This window comes from Barbus barbus (genome assembly GCF_936440315.1).
Source record: "Barbus barbus genome assembly, chromosome: 43".
NCBI lineage: Eukaryota > Metazoa > Chordata > Actinopteri > Cypriniformes > Cyprinidae > Barbus > Barbus barbus.
Genome location: NC_136721.1, coordinates 20,724,876 through 20,742,475, shown reverse-complemented (window position 1 = coordinate 20,742,475; position 17,600 = coordinate 20,724,876). Strand labels below are relative to the sequence as shown.

At 37.4% G+C, this 17,600-nt stretch overlaps 1 protein-coding gene across 1 annotated transcript in view; it reads left to right on the top strand.

The window, feature by feature from the left end:
• Nucleotides 1–17,397, top strand: part of LOC306862198 (putative E3 ubiquitin-protein ligase HERC1) — a 70,176-nt gene extending 52,779 nt beyond the window's left edge. The window contains exons 51-78 of the mRNA XM_079404928.1: nt 151–413; nt 559–686; nt 838–962; nt 2,250–2,465; nt 2,550–2,677; nt 3,193–3,392; nt 4,314–4,428; nt 4,626–4,757; nt 4,841–4,942; nt 5,023–5,196; nt 6,404–6,709; nt 7,399–7,464; nt 7,892–8,017; nt 8,123–8,261; nt 8,738–8,919; nt 9,001–9,156; nt 9,245–9,367; nt 9,856–9,958; nt 10,152–10,321; nt 10,418–10,556; nt 11,882–12,048; nt 12,326–12,495; nt 13,278–13,443; nt 13,514–13,590; nt 13,798–14,050; nt 14,141–14,293; nt 14,429–14,734; nt 15,825–17,397. Of these exons, the coding sequence (XP_079261054.1) occupies nt 151–413; nt 559–686; nt 838–962; nt 2,250–2,465; nt 2,550–2,677; nt 3,193–3,392; nt 4,314–4,428; nt 4,626–4,757; nt 4,841–4,942; nt 5,023–5,196; nt 6,404–6,709; nt 7,399–7,464; nt 7,892–8,017; nt 8,123–8,261; nt 8,738–8,919; nt 9,001–9,156; nt 9,245–9,367; nt 9,856–9,958; nt 10,152–10,321; nt 10,418–10,556; nt 11,882–12,048; nt 12,326–12,495; nt 13,278–13,443; nt 13,514–13,590; nt 13,798–14,050; nt 14,141–14,293; nt 14,429–14,734; nt 15,825–16,010 (4,571 nt within the window). The 3' untranslated portion in view covers nt 16,011–17,397. The remainder of the gene's footprint in view (nt 1–150; nt 414–558; nt 687–837; nt 963–2,249; nt 2,466–2,549; nt 2,678–3,192; nt 3,393–4,313; nt 4,429–4,625; nt 4,758–4,840; nt 4,943–5,022; nt 5,197–6,403; nt 6,710–7,398; nt 7,465–7,891; nt 8,018–8,122; nt 8,262–8,737; nt 8,920–9,000; nt 9,157–9,244; nt 9,368–9,855; nt 9,959–10,151; nt 10,322–10,417; nt 10,557–11,881; nt 12,049–12,325; nt 12,496–13,277; nt 13,444–13,513; nt 13,591–13,797; nt 14,051–14,140; nt 14,294–14,428; nt 14,735–15,824) is intronic.
• Nucleotides 17,398–17,600: the final 203 nt, after the last annotated feature.

The following is a 17,600-nucleotide window of genomic DNA, read 5'->3' as shown; positions in this document are numbered from 1 at the left end:
TAGATAAATCATGAACAGTGGTCAAAAGTTTTTGGAAACCTGCTAATTTTAATTCTATTGACTCGCTTAGGTACCCATATATCATTTTTAAATGGCAGTTAAAGATTTGGAATGAATTTCTCCTAATTAACTCTGCATGTGATTGGACAGAAGGCGGAAGCCCTCCACCCTCAGGTCCTCCTCTCTCTCAAGCGGGAGTGCGGGTCGGGCCGCTGGAGCTGGCTAATGCGCTCGCTGCCTGTGCCCTGTCGGCCAGGCTGACCAGCAGACACCGACAGTGGGCGGCACAACAGCTGGTCCAGGCCCTGGCGGTCTCTGAGAAAGACAACACTGCCAGACCCCAAACATACAGCGACATAGCCGGAGATCTGCGCAAGTGTCCCATCAAGAAGCTGGAAGGACATCAGAACAGGGTAAAGAGGATGTAGATATAGTAGAAACACTTAAAGAAACATGCTAGATGTCTTGCAAGTCTCTCTCTCTCTCTCTCTCTCTCTCTCTCTCTATATATATATATATATCTCTTGACTTGTTTCTGATTGGCTGTTGTGTTTGTAGGTGAGCAGCTGCAGCTGGAATTCAGAACCAGGTCTGTTGGCCACTGGCTCACAGGACGGGACCGTTCGACTGTGGGCCGTAACGTCGAACACAGCAGAACTGCAGCACACACACATCTGCAGCGTCAGGTGAGACTCTGTTTTTTTTGTCTCTTTGATTAGGAAAGGGAGAAATTTAAAATGTTTCGTAGGTCTTTTGGGAAATAATTTATCTGTTGAATGAGACAGAAATGGATGCTTTGGGTGCTGACAGTTGTGTGTTTGTGTGTGGTCTCTGCAGTGAGGATGCTCAGAGCTCAGATGGTTCAATGGGATCTCATCTGCTGTCAGCTGTATCGTGGTGCGCAGGGGGAACTTTACTGGCCGCCTTCCAGAACAAACTCATCAACATCTGGACTGTCAATGGTCAGACCAGCATCCTGCTGTCACATTTACACAAAAACACACACACACACACACACAGCACTACTGCTGCCAAATCTTCTATGTAATCAAATGGGCATACATTAATTTATAACTGATTGTTAGAGCAAGTTAACTTGAAGACAATATGAATGCAAAATTATCTCTGTTTACCTATTAATTGTTTCTGGACTTATTGTGCACTATACATCGGTGCATGTTATTCTGAAGAAAAAAAGTTTACCATAATCTTGCATCAAAATAACTTTATTTGCATCTGAAACAATGTGTTTGCTGATGCAATCAGTGATAATTTATTATACGTATGTATACACTATAACAGTATTTATCAATTGATTTATACATTATATTATATACTATTATAGCATTTACTAATTTTCTGAATATGTTTGAAATAGCTTTTATTGGTAACACTTGCCTTTAAGTATAATGCATTATAAAAGTAGATTTAATGCATTAATTATCCCTTTATAATGCATTGTACAATCTTGTGAATAATTGTAACCGCAGTTAATACATTATAACACCCATCAATTCATTCTTACACTATGCATTTTAAATTTGGTTATAATTATTTACGACAAGATATAATGTATTACAAAGCACATTATGAATAATTATAATGCATTAAATACTTTAATAACCCTTTATAATTTATTATACATAAAGGCTTTAAGTAAAGTGTTACTCCTTTATTTTTATTTTAAGTTTTAGTAATTTTGCTATGTACTTTTTGTAATTTTTGTTAGTTTTCCTAATATTCCTATTTGACTTTAATTATATTTATTTCATAGTTGAAGTAATTGTAGTACTTAACTTACTTCAGTTACATGACAAGACTGTTTAATTTCACTTTACTTTTGAAAAAAAATAAATGTTTCATCTAATATGTAATTTTAATTTGATTTTAGCTTTATTGTAATTACCAAAAATAATGTTTAATACTTTCAGGCTTAGTTTTAGGTAACATCAGCAACACTGGATGTAGTGTGGTTGGGGGAGGGGGGGTATTTATGAAATAATTATTTAATATATATATGCCTAGGCAAAAGTTGCCAGTAAAATGCTGTGGTAGTGTGTTCTGTGGGATGTTTTTCACTCATTTTATCAACTTTATTAGTGGTTGTTGGCTTTACTAATAATTTCATAGCCTGACATTCAAAATCCAAGTGTTGGTGTACAAAAACTGCAGTATATTATGCGCATCTTCAAATATCCTGGACAAAGTGGTTGTATTATACCCGTCTGTGTTTGTCGTCTTTCCTGTAGGTACTCAGGCGCGCATCGAGGCTCAGTCCTCCTGGGTCACTGCGCTCTCGTGGGTTCAGACCTCCACTCCGTTCCTCAGTCAGGAAACCTGCAGTCAGGTCAGCCCTCCTGAGAGTCTGCTGGTGGGCCGGCTGGACGGTTCCCTCTGCTGGCTGGAGGTCACAGACGACTTGAGGGTGGAGCGAACAGAGCTCACTCACTGCTACAGGAAAGAAGGTTGGTCCTTAAATGTGCTGAAGATTTCTGTTTTAATGTGTGTTCAATAATTCAGTGGTGAATGACTATCACTGTGTTTTTTAGCACCTCAGTGTCTGGCCTGGTACAGTGTTGATAAACCCTTTGCTGTGGGCTATCCCGATGGCAAAATTCTACTAGCAACAGCAGAGAGCTGTGAAATCGACCCGCCCATTCTGCTAACAGCATTTCCTGTGAGTATGGAGTCCTCAAAACAAAGACAAACACTTTATTCGCCAATAATGATGGTCTGTTCAATACTGATGTCAGGTTAGCAAATAAATCATTTATTTGGACTAATTAAAATTGTTTGTTTGTAAGCGTTTGTAAGAAAATGGAGTGGAAGTGATATGAATAATAAGCAACACTATATTTTCTTCAATCATTTTTACACAAAAATGGCATAAAATAAGTAAATTGATATAATTTAATCAGTGATGGTGATGAACAGTTGTATCAATTTACTTATTTTATGCCATTTTTGTGTAAAAATGATTGAAGAAAATATAGTCAATTATTGTTTTCATTCGATAAAATGCAACATGGAGATTTTTGGGAAACTTTTGAATGATGACTTGAACAAACCAAATGAACTGAATCAATGAAATGAATGGTTTCTTCACGCATTTCAGACAGATTGAAACTGAACACATACTTTTATGCAAATAAACCCATGTCTTTTGTGAGTAACAAGCTTTTATGTTCACAGGAGAGTGTGAGTGCGCTCAGGTGGGACCCTACCGGTCATCTGCTGCTGTCTGTGGGCCGCTCTGAGGTGGTGAAGATCTGGGGTCGTGCCAGCGGTGCGTGGGTAACCCTCCACTCTCTGTTCCACACGGGCACCGTCAACACGGCCAAGTGGTGCCCTCTCCCCGGGAGAGGACCGGAGCCTCGTCTTATGATGGCAGTGTAAGTGTGCCATATGCTTAATAATCATTACAGCGATTTTCAGAACCAGATACTTTAGTATGTAGCAAACTGTTGGGGGTGTTACTACTCATTTCACTCACAATAAAGTCATTTACATTTAGAATTCTTAAAATGGCAATGAAATGGAAACAGTGTTATTTTATAGCATCGAGATGCTATTACAGTTTTTGTTAATATTTTTAGATTTTTAAAAATATTTTCTACTTTCATATTAATTTTTAGTTCAAGTTTTAGTAATTTTTTGTCTTTTTTTTTGGTTGCTTTTAATTATGTCTGTATAGTTTTTATGAATTTTCATTTCAGTTTTAGTTTAATTTATTTTAGGACATCAAGTTAAAACTAAATAAAATGAGATGTTGCATTGGAAGTTTTTTATATTTTATTTTATTACATTTTTTTTTTTTTTTTTACTATAGCAACCCAGGTTTTCTTCAAAATTATGACATAAATCAGTGTGTAACGAATTCACAAAACGAACAACAAAAAAAAACATTGCGTGACATTTTAATTGAACAATACAATTTAAAATTGTATTAAAAATGACAAATGCACAGGTAAATTGTTCATAATAAGAGCTATGACATTCATTTACATAATAGATAGAACAGAAGTAAAATCTAAAGGTCATAGAAAGGGTGGAAAATAGACAAAAATGTGTCAAATTACAACGACTTTGGTGGAAGAAACATTAACGTTATAAGTGTATAATATGGCACTATTATTATTTTTCTCACTATTACCATGAAGAATGGGTACAAGATATCTCAGAGGAGAGCTTTAAATGAGTACTTCATGAAGTATTTTAGGATATGCAGACATTTAGCTGTTATATTGGTACTCTAGGATGCACAAGAGTCTAATCCATAATCTAAATGTTAAGATTTTCCTTTATTTCCTCAGTGGATGTCAAAATGGCCTCCTGTATGTGTGGACTCTTCCTCAAGGGGGTGCTAATGTCTCAGTGCCCAATTTCCTCACCCCGTCTACCAGCCAAGACAAGAACAGTGCCATCAAGGTCAGATTGATTTATTTATGTCTTTTTTTTTTTTTTTTTTTTTTGGAGTAAATTATGTCCTCTTTATTTATTGCCTGTTTAAACTCACCTTTTAATTCACTCTCTTACTGTTATATTAATTGTCACTAAAGGTCTTTTTTGGAGTTTGTTAGTCCAGTTTAAGGAAACTGTGTGTGTGTGTGTGTTTTGTGTTTTAGCGGGGCAATGCTAAATGTGTGTTCCGACTGAGTGGACACATTACCGCGGTAAAGACCCTGTCATTTTGTCCCAGTGGACTTGCACTGGTGTCTGGAGGAATCGGAGGGGTGCTCAACATCTGGTCTCTCAGGGTGAGTCAAATGCTTCTTGTATGTATTTCTTTTATTAGCTTTACAAAGCTCCTGTTTTTGATTGTAACTCCCTTGTGTTCTAGGATGGTTCAGTCCTGCAGACTGTAGTTACAGGAATGGGCTCTGTGGTTTGTACCACCTGGATCCCACACATAGGGGTGACCGCTTGTTCTGGAAGATCAAAGGTACTGAAAACTTTCTGAAAAAGTTAATGTTTAATTAAAAAATGTGTAAGTAATGTTTAATTCTGTTTCTCCTATCTCAGGATGTTTTGCTAATTCGCTGTACCCCAGACTGGATCTCTCAGAATCACATTCTGGCCTCCTGCCGTTCCGTTCTACGCAGTCAGGGCATTCTGGGATTGAATCGCGCCCCCTGCATGGCCGTCTTTCTTGAGCGCCTTCCCACATTGCTTCAGGAGCAGTACAGCTATGAGAAGGTGCATACAGTTTCTCATCAAAACTGAAAACTCAAAATTCACTACATTTATTGTTCATGTAATGAGATATATTTTGCTGTCTTCGTGTTATGGCCAATAACTGATAAATATTATGTATAAATCTATGCTATTTTGTAAAAAAACAAAGAATAAATTAACACACTAAAGACAAGGGAAAACTATATTTAAAAAAAATAATGGCCTTAAAGGGTGAAAGTTTGCTATAATCTTTTACTATCCCTTTAAGTTAGTGCTAGATAGTAATCTAAATAACAAAATTGTCAAAAATACTTTTATCCGAACTTGGCTCTTTTATTTTCTGTTTATTATTTTTCAAATTTGTATCGGCCAATAAAATAAAATTCTAATTAAATGAAAAATTGCTCATATTTACAACATATAGTCTCATACAAAATGTAGGAGATATCAAATTGAAAAATTTTATATAAATATTGTTATTGTTGTTTTTTTGTTTGTTTGTAAAGATAATGTTATTATTGTATCAATTCATTAGTGATATTATTATCATTTTAAATGTAGAAATAGTGATATAAAAACACTCGCACCGTATTTTGATTTTGAAACGTGCAGTGCTCATGTTTATTCAACGAGATCAAAGCCTTTTGGAAAATCAATTTGTGGCGGTCAGTTTTGATATTGTTGCGGTCTGCCACAAATAAGTCAATGTATGGGAAACACTGGAACAGCTGACACATACTGTACATATTTGCCTCAGTTCTGATCCAGTCTGAGTTTCTGCTGAGGCTCAGTTTGTTCTGCTGGCATAATTACTTTTTGCCCAGTTTTGCCGCAGAGTTTCACTTAACAGTCTCTATTAACAGCTCATTATTGTCCTCGGTTAAACAGCAGAGATCTCCTGCAGTCTGCTGAGGCGAGACCAGAGTCAGTCAGTTCACTGCAGCTTCTGCTCTGATAAATGAACTGCAGTTCTCTGGGTCAACGTCACCTCAGCACCACCTACTTTTACTTCCTACTTCATCAAATTATATTTATAAATATATATAATAGGTGTAATATTTCACAGTATTACTGTTTTTACTGTATTTTTGATTAAATAAATGCAGTCTTGGTGAGATTCTTTAAATAAAAACCTTAATTATTCCATTATTTCTGTGAAAATGGTATGCTCAGTGCATTATAGATATTATATAACATCAAATCCTTTTATATGTGTCTTGCTCTTCAGAGTCATGTGATGGCGGGCGATCAGTTGACCCACAGTGCCTTTCTTCAGAGTCTGGCCGCTCTGGCCATGGGTCTTTTCTTGGATCAGCTTCTGTGCCGTCAGCCCAGACCGCCTCACCACAGCGGGACGGGGCCAGATCAGGATGGGGCCCCTGGATCCTTCTGCCCCTCAGAGTGGAACTGGCTTTCCACTTATTCAACCACAGTGAAGAGCGCAGAGGCATTTGCTCGTGGCACCGCCTTCCCAGAATCCTTCATTGCACCCGAGTTCCATCATTCTGGATCCACGGAGTTGATCAAACCATTGGTAAGATGCAAAGGAGTTAATCCTTGTGAAATACTTGATAGAACGATATTTGTACACTTTTTTTTTTGTTTCTCTCAAAATCTGTTTATAATGTTAGTGAAGGTTTTTCGCACCAAAAACTAAATTTATGACCTTTTTTGACTCTTGCTTTGACACTTGGAATATTAAATGAGCTGTTTTTGCTGGTTTACTTTTAAGAATAAATGCATAACAAGGATTAAAGCGGAAAAAAACTATTAAAAATGACAGACTCAATGAAATAATTACAATACTAGCGCAATCAGTATGGTAAAATCCATCCAACTTCCATGTCATTTTTTGGAATTAAGTGTTGTATTATTATACATTAAAGGGTATTACAGTAAAGTAAAACTGAAACTAGAATTAAAACAATTTACTTGAAATAAAATTAACTGAAATAAATATTAAAAAAACTTTAAAATAAAAATTAATAAAAAAAAATATAAAGATTACTAAAATATTATACAACACAACAAAATTACTAAACATTTAATTAAAATGAAAACAGAAAATATAAAAATAAAAACTGATTCAAAATATTAATAACTATTATAGTATCTCAATGATACCAAAATTCCTTATTGTAGCTGAGCGTAACCCTGTTTTCCACAATATGCCCCGTAAAGGTTATTTTGATTTATGCAAAGGGTCTTTTGTTCTCCTTCCAGGACAACAGTAAATGGACCTTCATGATGGATGAACAGCTCATGTCCTGGGCGACCAGCAGACCTGAAGTAAGTCTGTGTTCCTGAGCGTGTGTGAGGTTTAGCAGATATGTGGAAGTGTGTGTTAAGACATCCGGATCTTTCTTCATCTCCCTCATTCGTCTCTGTCAGGATAGTCCCTGTGTTCAGCATTGTTCTTTCAGGCTGATTTTTATCACTCTTCACGTGTTTTTATTCACTCAACTTTTATAAATTACCCCACACAAACCCTACCAGCCAGTGCCACACAAACCCTGTCTCAACTTTACGTAAAACTCCTTTCCTCATTATTTAAAGCATATCTCTATGCCTATTTTACCTTTGCGGCTTGCTAAATTGGCTTGAGATTGCATTAAAATAATGTTTTTGTAATGTGTATAAAGGAAGTATTATTGTATTTAACAGTGCTTTAAACATCTTTTTTAATTGAATAAAGTCATGTTTGTGATTTTGACAGGACTGGCAGCAGGGTGGTAAAAGCGAGGTGTATTTGTGGGGTAACGGACGTCACGGGCAGCTGGCGGATGCTGGAACCAGCGCATCTGTGCCCACACTCGCTCCCTCTCTCTCTCAGACTCAACAGGTAGATTATCAACACCAAACACATGCAAAGCTACCACAAAAAGTGACCATTACCATTTAAAAAGAGTTGTTCTCTCCATTTATCTGTGCTGTGTGTTTCTCTCAGGTTGTGTGCGGTCAAAACTGCACGTTCCTGGTTCAGGTTAACGGTACAGTTCTGGCTGTAGGGGAGGGCAGTTACGGACGACTCGGACAGGGTAACTCAGACGACCTCTACACCCCAACTATCATCTCAGCTTTACAAGGTAATGCAAACCACAGCAAACTCATTTTCAGGCCAGAGCCAGTAATACGTGTAGTACACAGATGTCATTTTGAATTTGGGGGGAAAAGGTTGAAAATAGGTGCAGAATTTTTAAAAAAAATGTGAATTAACACTTATATAACTTTTATTTAATGAATGCATGAGTTTCATCTCATTTTAGAGTTGTTTAAAGACAAAAATATAACTACTTTTGTTTTATTATTGTGTGTGTATATATATATATATATATATATATATATATATATATATATATATATATATATATATATATATATATATATATATATATATATATATATATATATATATATATATATATATATATATATATATATATATATATATATATATATATATGGAATAATAATACTATTATTATTATTCTCTAAACTAACTCACTATAAAAATGCATGATATAATATATAACTCTCTATTATCCTAACTCTTTCCTAATAGGTTATGTAGTGACTCAGCTGGTGACATCATACGGGTCTGATGGCCACTCATTGGCTCTCACTGAGACCGGAGAGGTGTTTAGCTGGGGTGATGGGGATTATGGGAAACTTGGCCATGGGAACAGTGAAAGGCAAAGGCGACCCAAACAGATCGAGGCTCTGCAGGGAGAGGAAGTGGTGCAGGTAAAGAAAAGTACTGTCTGAGCTAATCACCAAAACCATCACATGATCAGATTTCGTTTGAATATCATTTCCCTCTTTCAGCTGGCATGTGGGTTCAAACACTCAGCCGTCATCACATCGGACGGAAAACTGTTCACCTTTGGCAGTGGAGATTCTGGACGCTTGGGTCAAAGGTCAACTTCGAACAAGATGGTCCCGGAGAGAGTAACAGCACTGGATGGGTTCCACATTGGACAGGTGCTGCTTCTTTGTTTGGACTTTCATTCTAATGTGCGTATATGACCAGCGCGTGATGAATGAAGATGACCTTTTCTGTCGTGTTTAGGTGTCATGTGGTATCAATCATACTTTGGTCCTGTCATCAGACGGCCTGACTGTGTGGGCTTTCGGAGATGGTGATTATGGTAAACTGGGTATTGGACCATGTACAGTGAAATGCTACCCACAGGTACAGTTTTACTGATTGATCAGGTACATTTTCGTTCAAAAAGTTTGAATTTGGTAAGATCTGTTCATATTTTTGAAAGATGAATATTGTGGTCACCAAGACTGCAATTATTTGACCAAAAATACGGTAAAAACAGTAATTGTGAAATATTATTACAATTTAAAATAACTGTTTTCTATTTTAAAATAGAATTTATTTCTGTGATATCATTACTCCAGCCTTTAGTGTCACATGATCCTTCAGAAATCATGCTGATTTGGTGCACAAGAAATTGATCCTTATTATTGAACAAAACTTTCTTTGATGTAATTAAAAGTTCAAAAGAACAACATTTATTTGAATGCTTTGTAACATTATAAATGTCTTTTATGGTCACTTTTGATCAGTTTAATGCATCCTTGCTGAATAATAGTAATAATTTCTTTCCAAAAAAGACCCCAAACTTCTGAAAATCAGTGTATGTTTGCTGTGTTTCTATTCGTTGTTAGAAAGTGGAGGTTCTTTGCAATAAAGGCATTAAAAAGGTTGGATGTGGAACACATTTCTCAGTGGTTCTGGCCAAAGATGGACACGTCTACACATTCGGCCAAGGTAGACCCTCCAAAAATCATCATCATTATCTAAATGTGTTTGTGTGTAAATGTGCCATCATTTTACATGTACTCTATTTTGATTCTAGTCTGAACCAGTTTTTCCTCTCAAAAAATATTTTGATCGTAAAGCTGTGTTTCTCAAATGACCTTCGTGATGTTGAGAGAGCCCTTATATGTGTATGTTTTCACAGAGCGTCTGATAGGTCTGCCGGACTCCATGCTGAAGAATCACAACCGGCCACAGATTATTCCCGCTCTGGAGGGCGTTTTCATTGAGGACATCGCTGTGGGCTGTGAGCACATCCTTGCTTTATCCAACACTGGAGATGTGTATGCATGGGGCTGCAATTGTGAGGCCCAGGTACAGTCAGCAGTGATGTTTAATGATGTTTTCTGTGGATATTTGGGAATCTGTGAATATTTAGTGGAGCTTACGTCCTCTTTGTTTGTATTGCAGCTGGGTCTGGGCCATTCCAATCCTGTCAAAGAGCCCACTCTTGTTACTACTCTACAGGGCAAGAACATCAGGCAGATCTCAGCAGGACGCTGTCATACCTCGGCCTGGACCACACCGGCTCTGTCAACCAGAGCTTCAGGTACAAACAAATCCCAGTGAGCTGCCTTGGAACTTCATAAGTAAACCGTTTTAAATCATCTACATGCGTAGCAGCTAATAATGTTTGCTTATATGCGCCATACAACTAGAACTGTTCAATAATAAGTTCGTTCTTATTTGTACTATGAAACAAAATTACAAAAATTAAAGATTTAATTTTTGAAATGTTAAAAAGGTGTTTGTATAGTAAATATATATTTTTTTAAGATTACAATTAAAGTGCGCACATCCATCAGGCCAAAATTATTATTATAATTTTTTTTTAAGAAATTGATGCTTTTGTTCAGTAAGAATGCATTAAATTGACCAAATGTCAGTAAAACATTTATGATGTTACAAAAGGTTTCTATTTGAAATAAAGCTGTTATTTTGACCTTTCTATCCTAAAAATCCTGAAACAAGGTTTCCACAATATAAGCAGCACAGCTGATTTCAAAATGAATAATAAGAAATTGTTTCTTGAGCAGCAAATCAGCGCATTATATTAATTTCTGAAGACTGGAGTAATGATGCTGAAAATTCAGCTTTGCATCACAGGAATAAATTACGTTTTAAAATATATTTAAGAAGAAAACCACTATTTTAAATTGTAGTAATATGTGAGAGTATTACTATATTATGAATTTTTTTTTTTTATATTTGATATTTGATATTTTCTAGTTATGAAGTGACATACTGCCAAGTATGGTGACCCATACTCGGAATTCGTGCTCTGCATTTAACCCATCCAAAGTGCACACACACAGCAGTGAACACCCAAACACACACAGTGAACACACACCCGGAGCAGTGGGCAGCCATTTATGCTGCGGCGCCCGGGGAGCAGTTGGGGGTTCGGTGCCTTGCTCAAGGGCACCTCAGTCGTGGTATTGAGGGTGGAGAGAGAGCTGGACATTCACTCCCCCCACCTACAATCCCTGCCGGCCCGAGACTCGAACCCGCAACCTTTGGATTACGAGTCCGACTCTCTAACCATTAGGCCACGAATTCCCGACTTTATATTCTTGTCTCTAAAATAATTAATTGACTAGAAGTTGCTTTTTAGTACAGTCTCTACAAACAACAGGCAGACTCATAGAAAATCCTGAAAATGTATTGGTTAAAAGCTAAAAAACCTGTAATTCAGATATGCAAAATGTTTCTGCTGAATCCTAGCATGTCTCAGCAAAAAAATAAAAACTGTTCGCATCTCCACAGACTCTGACCTCATCAGTGAACGTCTGTTCTAGGATCAGTTCCTCAGCGGTTGGATGTGAGAATTGTTTTTCCATTTCATGTCAACAACTCTGACTGCGTATTTTGCAGGTTGTTCAGGGATACAGCTGGGTCTGCCTCAGTCCGTGCCTCCGCAGTATAACGCCCTCAAAGACTGCTGCCCTGAAGTGCTAAACACCCGTCTCCGAGTGCTGTACCACTTCTCTGATCTTATGTACAAGTCCTGGAGGCTTCTGAACCTCGATCCCCGCAGTCAGGTACGGCCAACCAATAATAAAACAAGCACATACTCACAAACACACACGCATTGACCGGAATCCCAGCATTTGCTTCTGATGTTTCACTGGGAAAAACTGTACTTTGACTCCCTGCCAAGAACCTTTCATCATTTTCTAAGCTCAGCTGAATTTGTGTCCTGTGTGAAAGTGTTGCTTGTTACGGTTCCTGTTTTTACCTCCAGACTAATAGGTCTGTGTCGATCGATATCCAAGCAGGAGTTTTGTCTGACCGTGTCATTGTCTGGCTGGTTTCCAGGTAAATGCTTCCCGCTACAGCTCAGGTACCTCTGCCATCGTACAGGGCCAACTCAGAGGCCTCCTGTCCCCGAAAGTCAACACGCTTCCTCTCGTTCGCACTATCGGCAGAACCATGACCCAGGGAAAGACCTACGGCCCCCAGATTACAGTCAAACGGATCTCCACCAGGTATGAGCTTTTAACCAGGGCTGCACAATTAATCAAATTCACCGAAGGGGCACTGTCAGAAGGCTGTGATTTAATGAAATAAATAAATGTCCTGCGTGATTCAGAGCGAAACACAGCACTGTGTTCTTTTACATGCAAGCAGCTCATGAGCTGGTGTTTTCAGCCTTTCAGAGTGTTTCATTTTTATTTTTGTAATTATTACTTTACAGTTGAATATTACAATAGTAATAATGAACTATATTATTATTATATAGACACTATTATTATTATTATTATTTTCTGAACCTGAGCTCCATGTAATGTACTTGTACAGGAAAAATATATATCATTTAATAATGTTTGAAAATAAGACAGATTAAGCATTAAATAAGACAACATACTAATACAAAAGTCTAATTCACAGTAACTGGGTTTTTTTTTTTTTGACACGTGATTTGTTGTGTAAAAAATAAATGTGAATATATTTTTGTGAATATATTTATTTTTCTAGTTATTGTGTATAAATTGAGAAAAAAAAAAAAAAAATCTTATCCTTAATTCCTATCCAGTTAATCATGAAAAACTGAAAAATTCATAGAGCATTTCAATGTTGCTATGTACAATTAGGCCTTGAAGTCAAAAAATTGAGAACCACTGGATTACAGGAACACAAGAAGTGTAGGCAATGGATAGTTGATCATGTTTGTTAACTGCCTGTTTGAGCTACATATATTTTTCCTTTTTTTTTTGCCAAGATTTAAACTATTTACTTGAAGTACCTAATCTTGTCCTCCACTCCACAGAGGGCGCTCTAGCAAGCCCATTTTCGTGCAGATCGCCAAACAGGTGGTGAACCTGAACCCTTCTGAGCTGCGTCTGCCCTCCAGAGCATGGAAGGTGAAGCTGGTCGGAGAAGGGGCAGATGACGCCGGCGGCGTCTTTGACGACACCATCACTGAAATGTGCCAGGTAAGTCCATGTTCTTAAACTCTTATCACCTTCTCATTCAGGCATCCAAAATCGAATTCTCTTTTCCCAGGAATTACAGTCAGGTGTGGTCGAGCTTCTCATTCACACTCCCAACAGCTCTGCAGATGTTGGTAGCAACACAGACAGGTACGTTGTAGATGATGAAATGTATCATCAAAATATGTAGCGATGATGTATTTTTGTATGCTAAACCAGAAGGTAGCTTCACCCTGGTTTCCTCAACAAAAACCCAGTAGTTCTTGGTTATGGTCTACAAAAATACGTCATCCCTGCAGAACTCTATTGGCTCTAAATAGAAAGGCTGTTTTCTACTAACCTCCATTGTCTGGACAGGTTCTTGCTGAACCCAGCAGCAGTCTTGGATGATCACTTGGTGCAGTTTCGCTTCTTGGGGATCCTAATGGCAGTGGCCATTCGAACTAAAAAGCCCTTGGATCTGCACCTGGCACCATGGGTGTGGAAACAGATGTGCTGTATTCCTCTGGGAGCCGCGGACCTGGAGGAGGTGGACCTGCTCACGTACCGCTCACTTCAGGGCATCTTACACCTGGACAACAGCGGGATCAACGAAGAGAACTTCACAGTGGTGAGGCACACAGACCCAAGAGACCAGCAGAGATCATCCATTCAGACATGACTTTCTCACTTTTTCTCGTCTTTTATTCTGGATTTGTAGATGATCCCTCTGGACTCGTTTGTGGCTCACAGTGCTGATGGTACATTGGTTCCGGTGATTCCTGGTGGGCATAACGTCCCTCTGACATTCTCCAACAGGAACGATTATGTGGAGAGAGCCTTGCACTACAGACTTCACGAGATGGACAGACAGGTATTTGCCTCTTCTCCAGACACTTTAGAATTAAATTGATGTTACCTCTACATTTCACTTAAAGGAATAGCTCATATAGACTGATCTTGCATGCTGACAGTACATAAAGGTAACACAGTTTTTGTGTGTATGTAGGTGGCAGCAGTGAGGGAGGGCATGTCCTCAATCATCCCAGTCCCGTTGCTTTCCCTGCTCACGGCTCGACAGCTGGAACAGCTGGTGTGTGGCTTGCCCGAGGTCTCCGTGGAAATGTTGAAGAAGGTGGTACGATACCGTGACATTACTGATAGCCATCAGCTCATTGGCTGGCTGTGGCAAAGCCTTGAGGAATACACCAATGAGGAGAGAGTTCTGTTCCTGCGCTTCGTGTCCGGACGTTCTAGACTGCCATCCAATCCGGCAGACATCACGCAAAAATTTCAGATCATCAAAGTTGATCGGGTAAGGCTACTGTCAGTTATAGAATATCCTCTGTATTATATGCTAATTAAAATGGATTTAAAATAATTAAATAAAGCTGCAAAATGTAATATACACTTTAGTTATTTAATTTTAAAATTATTTTAATTTAAATATATATTAAATGACAACAAATGAGATGTAGGCAAAATTGCTCTAGAATATTTTCTTTACAATATACTTAATTAAAAATAGATTAAAAAAATTAATTCACTGAATGAATTTAATTAAATAAAGCTGCATAATGTAATATACTTTAGTCAATTATAAAAAAATTTTTAAGAGAATTTAATGACAACAAATTAGATGTAGACAAAATTGCATGAATTTTACTTTCGAATATAATTCTGAAAATTATTTGACTAAAATTCCCCCCAAAATGGAAATTAAAAAATTTAGTATTTTCATTTATTTGATTATTAATGTTTATTTATATGAATAGGATGTCAGTAGATTTTGTAATTGAGGGACACAAGAAAATATATTTTATACATATTTTTATGCATTATATAATGTTATATAATTTTTCATATTATATAATGAAATTAACTTTTGAATTTAGAATGTACTAAAATTTAGACTTAATGTTCATTTATATGAAAAGGTCAGTATATTTCATAACTGATAGAAAAAAATCGTTTGGGTATATGTTTTGAATATAGAATTTGGAAATATTTTACTGAAATTCACCCAAAAATAGAAAAATTGTAAACATTTTTATTTGATTTTGATTATTAATGTTTATTTATATGAAATGGTTGTCAGATTTCAAAACTGAAAAGGGACGCAGGAAAAAATACTTCTATGGAATTAACTTTTGAATATAAAATGATAATTTAGTAAACAATTATTTTACTAAAATTCACCCCAAAATGGAAACTTTTAATTTATGTTGTCAGTTATTTTGTCAATTGCTGTTTAAAAGTAACAGAAATGGTCACAGTTATTTGACAGTATTGGCAAATATCATCTGATCAGGCAGCCTAGCTAAATATGTAGTTCCCATGCCCAACGGCAGTATGTGAATTGGGATGAAGCCAAGGTCTTTACTCTCACTTTGTTCCCTTAACAGCCTGTGAATGGCCTTCCTACGGCCCAGACGTGCTTCTTCCAGCTGCGCCTTCCTCCCTACACGAGCCAGGCCATACTAGCCGAGCGCCTACGCTATTCCATTCACAACTGCCCCTCCATAGACATGGACAACTACATGCTGTCACGCAACACCGACCCCGTGGACGGCTCTGACACAGAGTACTAACACAGCACTCACAAAAACAGACTCTATAATGCTACGAAGCACAAAATAACCCTCATAAATGCCTCCGGTTGCACTTCTTCCTCATACATGCAATACTGTTCTCAGTCACAAAGCCTCACGTACGTACTCTCTGTGGTACCCAGAATGCACTGCAGACGCTTGTTCTTCCACAAGGTCAAAGGGAGAATATTTAAGCAATTAAATTCTTTATTTATTCCTTTTTGTATCATCTATGTGTCTCTGAATGTTGCAGGAAACTTCGTAAAACTAAAAAATATTACAATACCGTTACGAGCGCCATGCCTGGAATGGTCGCAAGGTTTCTTCTCTTGGCGTTAGCGACAGAAACTGGGGTCGGTTTGTTGGTGAGCACTTGGCAGCTAGCTTTCTGTCCCAGTTAATGCCAAATGCTAATAAACTACTGTACTGTACTGTACACGATACCTTCTGACTCAGTGGAAAAAAACAACAAAAAAAACGTACTGTGAGTCTGAGAAACAAGTCCCAGAGCAATCGTTGTTTGGGCGTTTGTATCACGCTAGCTTGTATCTTTAATGAATGTATACTTGCAAATGCCATGCACGTGTGCACTCCAATCTTTTATTTGCCAAATACTGTACTGATCCTGTACATTACATAGGGTTTAATGAATTTTAGCCTTTTTTTTTTTTTTTTTTGCAACTGTGAAACAGCGCGTGGAGACGTTTGGTGATTGTTGTTCGTTTGTGCATTCTCACAGAGCGAGAGTGAGACTATGCTGATTGGTCATCAGTGTTATCATGTGCTTCGGGCTTGTATGCCTCCAGTGCTGGATGTAAAACATGTTTTGACTGTTTTTACTGGTGTGTTTGATAGAGGAGAGTCGCTCTTTACTCTCCAACCTTCTGTATGCGGTGGTTTACAGTATTGGTAAATTATTTGTTTTTCCTAAAATATTTATCCGAGTGAGCTTTGTGTTGGAAAGACAACGGATGAGGACTCATTGCGCTGTTTTGCACTTTAGACCTGTATGCATTGCGCTTTAGGAAAATCGTATTCACTATAATATTTACAGATTTCAGATTAATTTATCTAGAGAGTCTCCTAACCTGAGCCACTACTGATATAAACCTCTTGGCTGATTTTTTTTTTAGTGGAAATATCCAGAACTAACTTTAACACGAAAGATTACTGCGTTAGGCTATGATATGGTGGTGTTTGGTGATGCTCAAATTTCAGATTAAGCCATAAAACAAGAACGATTCAAGAAGTTTCCTTAAACTGTATGATATCTCATGGCGATGGGCTCTCAGATGGAAGATGCACTGTACTGTAAATTAAATTTTGTGTACAGATGTTCGTGTCAGTTGGATAAGTCATTTAATTTGATTGTAAATGTTTTTCTGATTATGAAAAGTTTTTATTTCTGCCATGTTTTTGTTTCTGTTCCAGCTATTCTAGTGCAATCAGAGTTTTACGTTTCCAAAGACCAGACGAGAGAAAACCAATCAGTTACCCGAAGGATTGGAGGTTGATTGTGATACAGTAAATATGAAGTACAATAATTATTTAAAAAAACATAATTTATTCAGCAATTTTTTGCCACGAGTT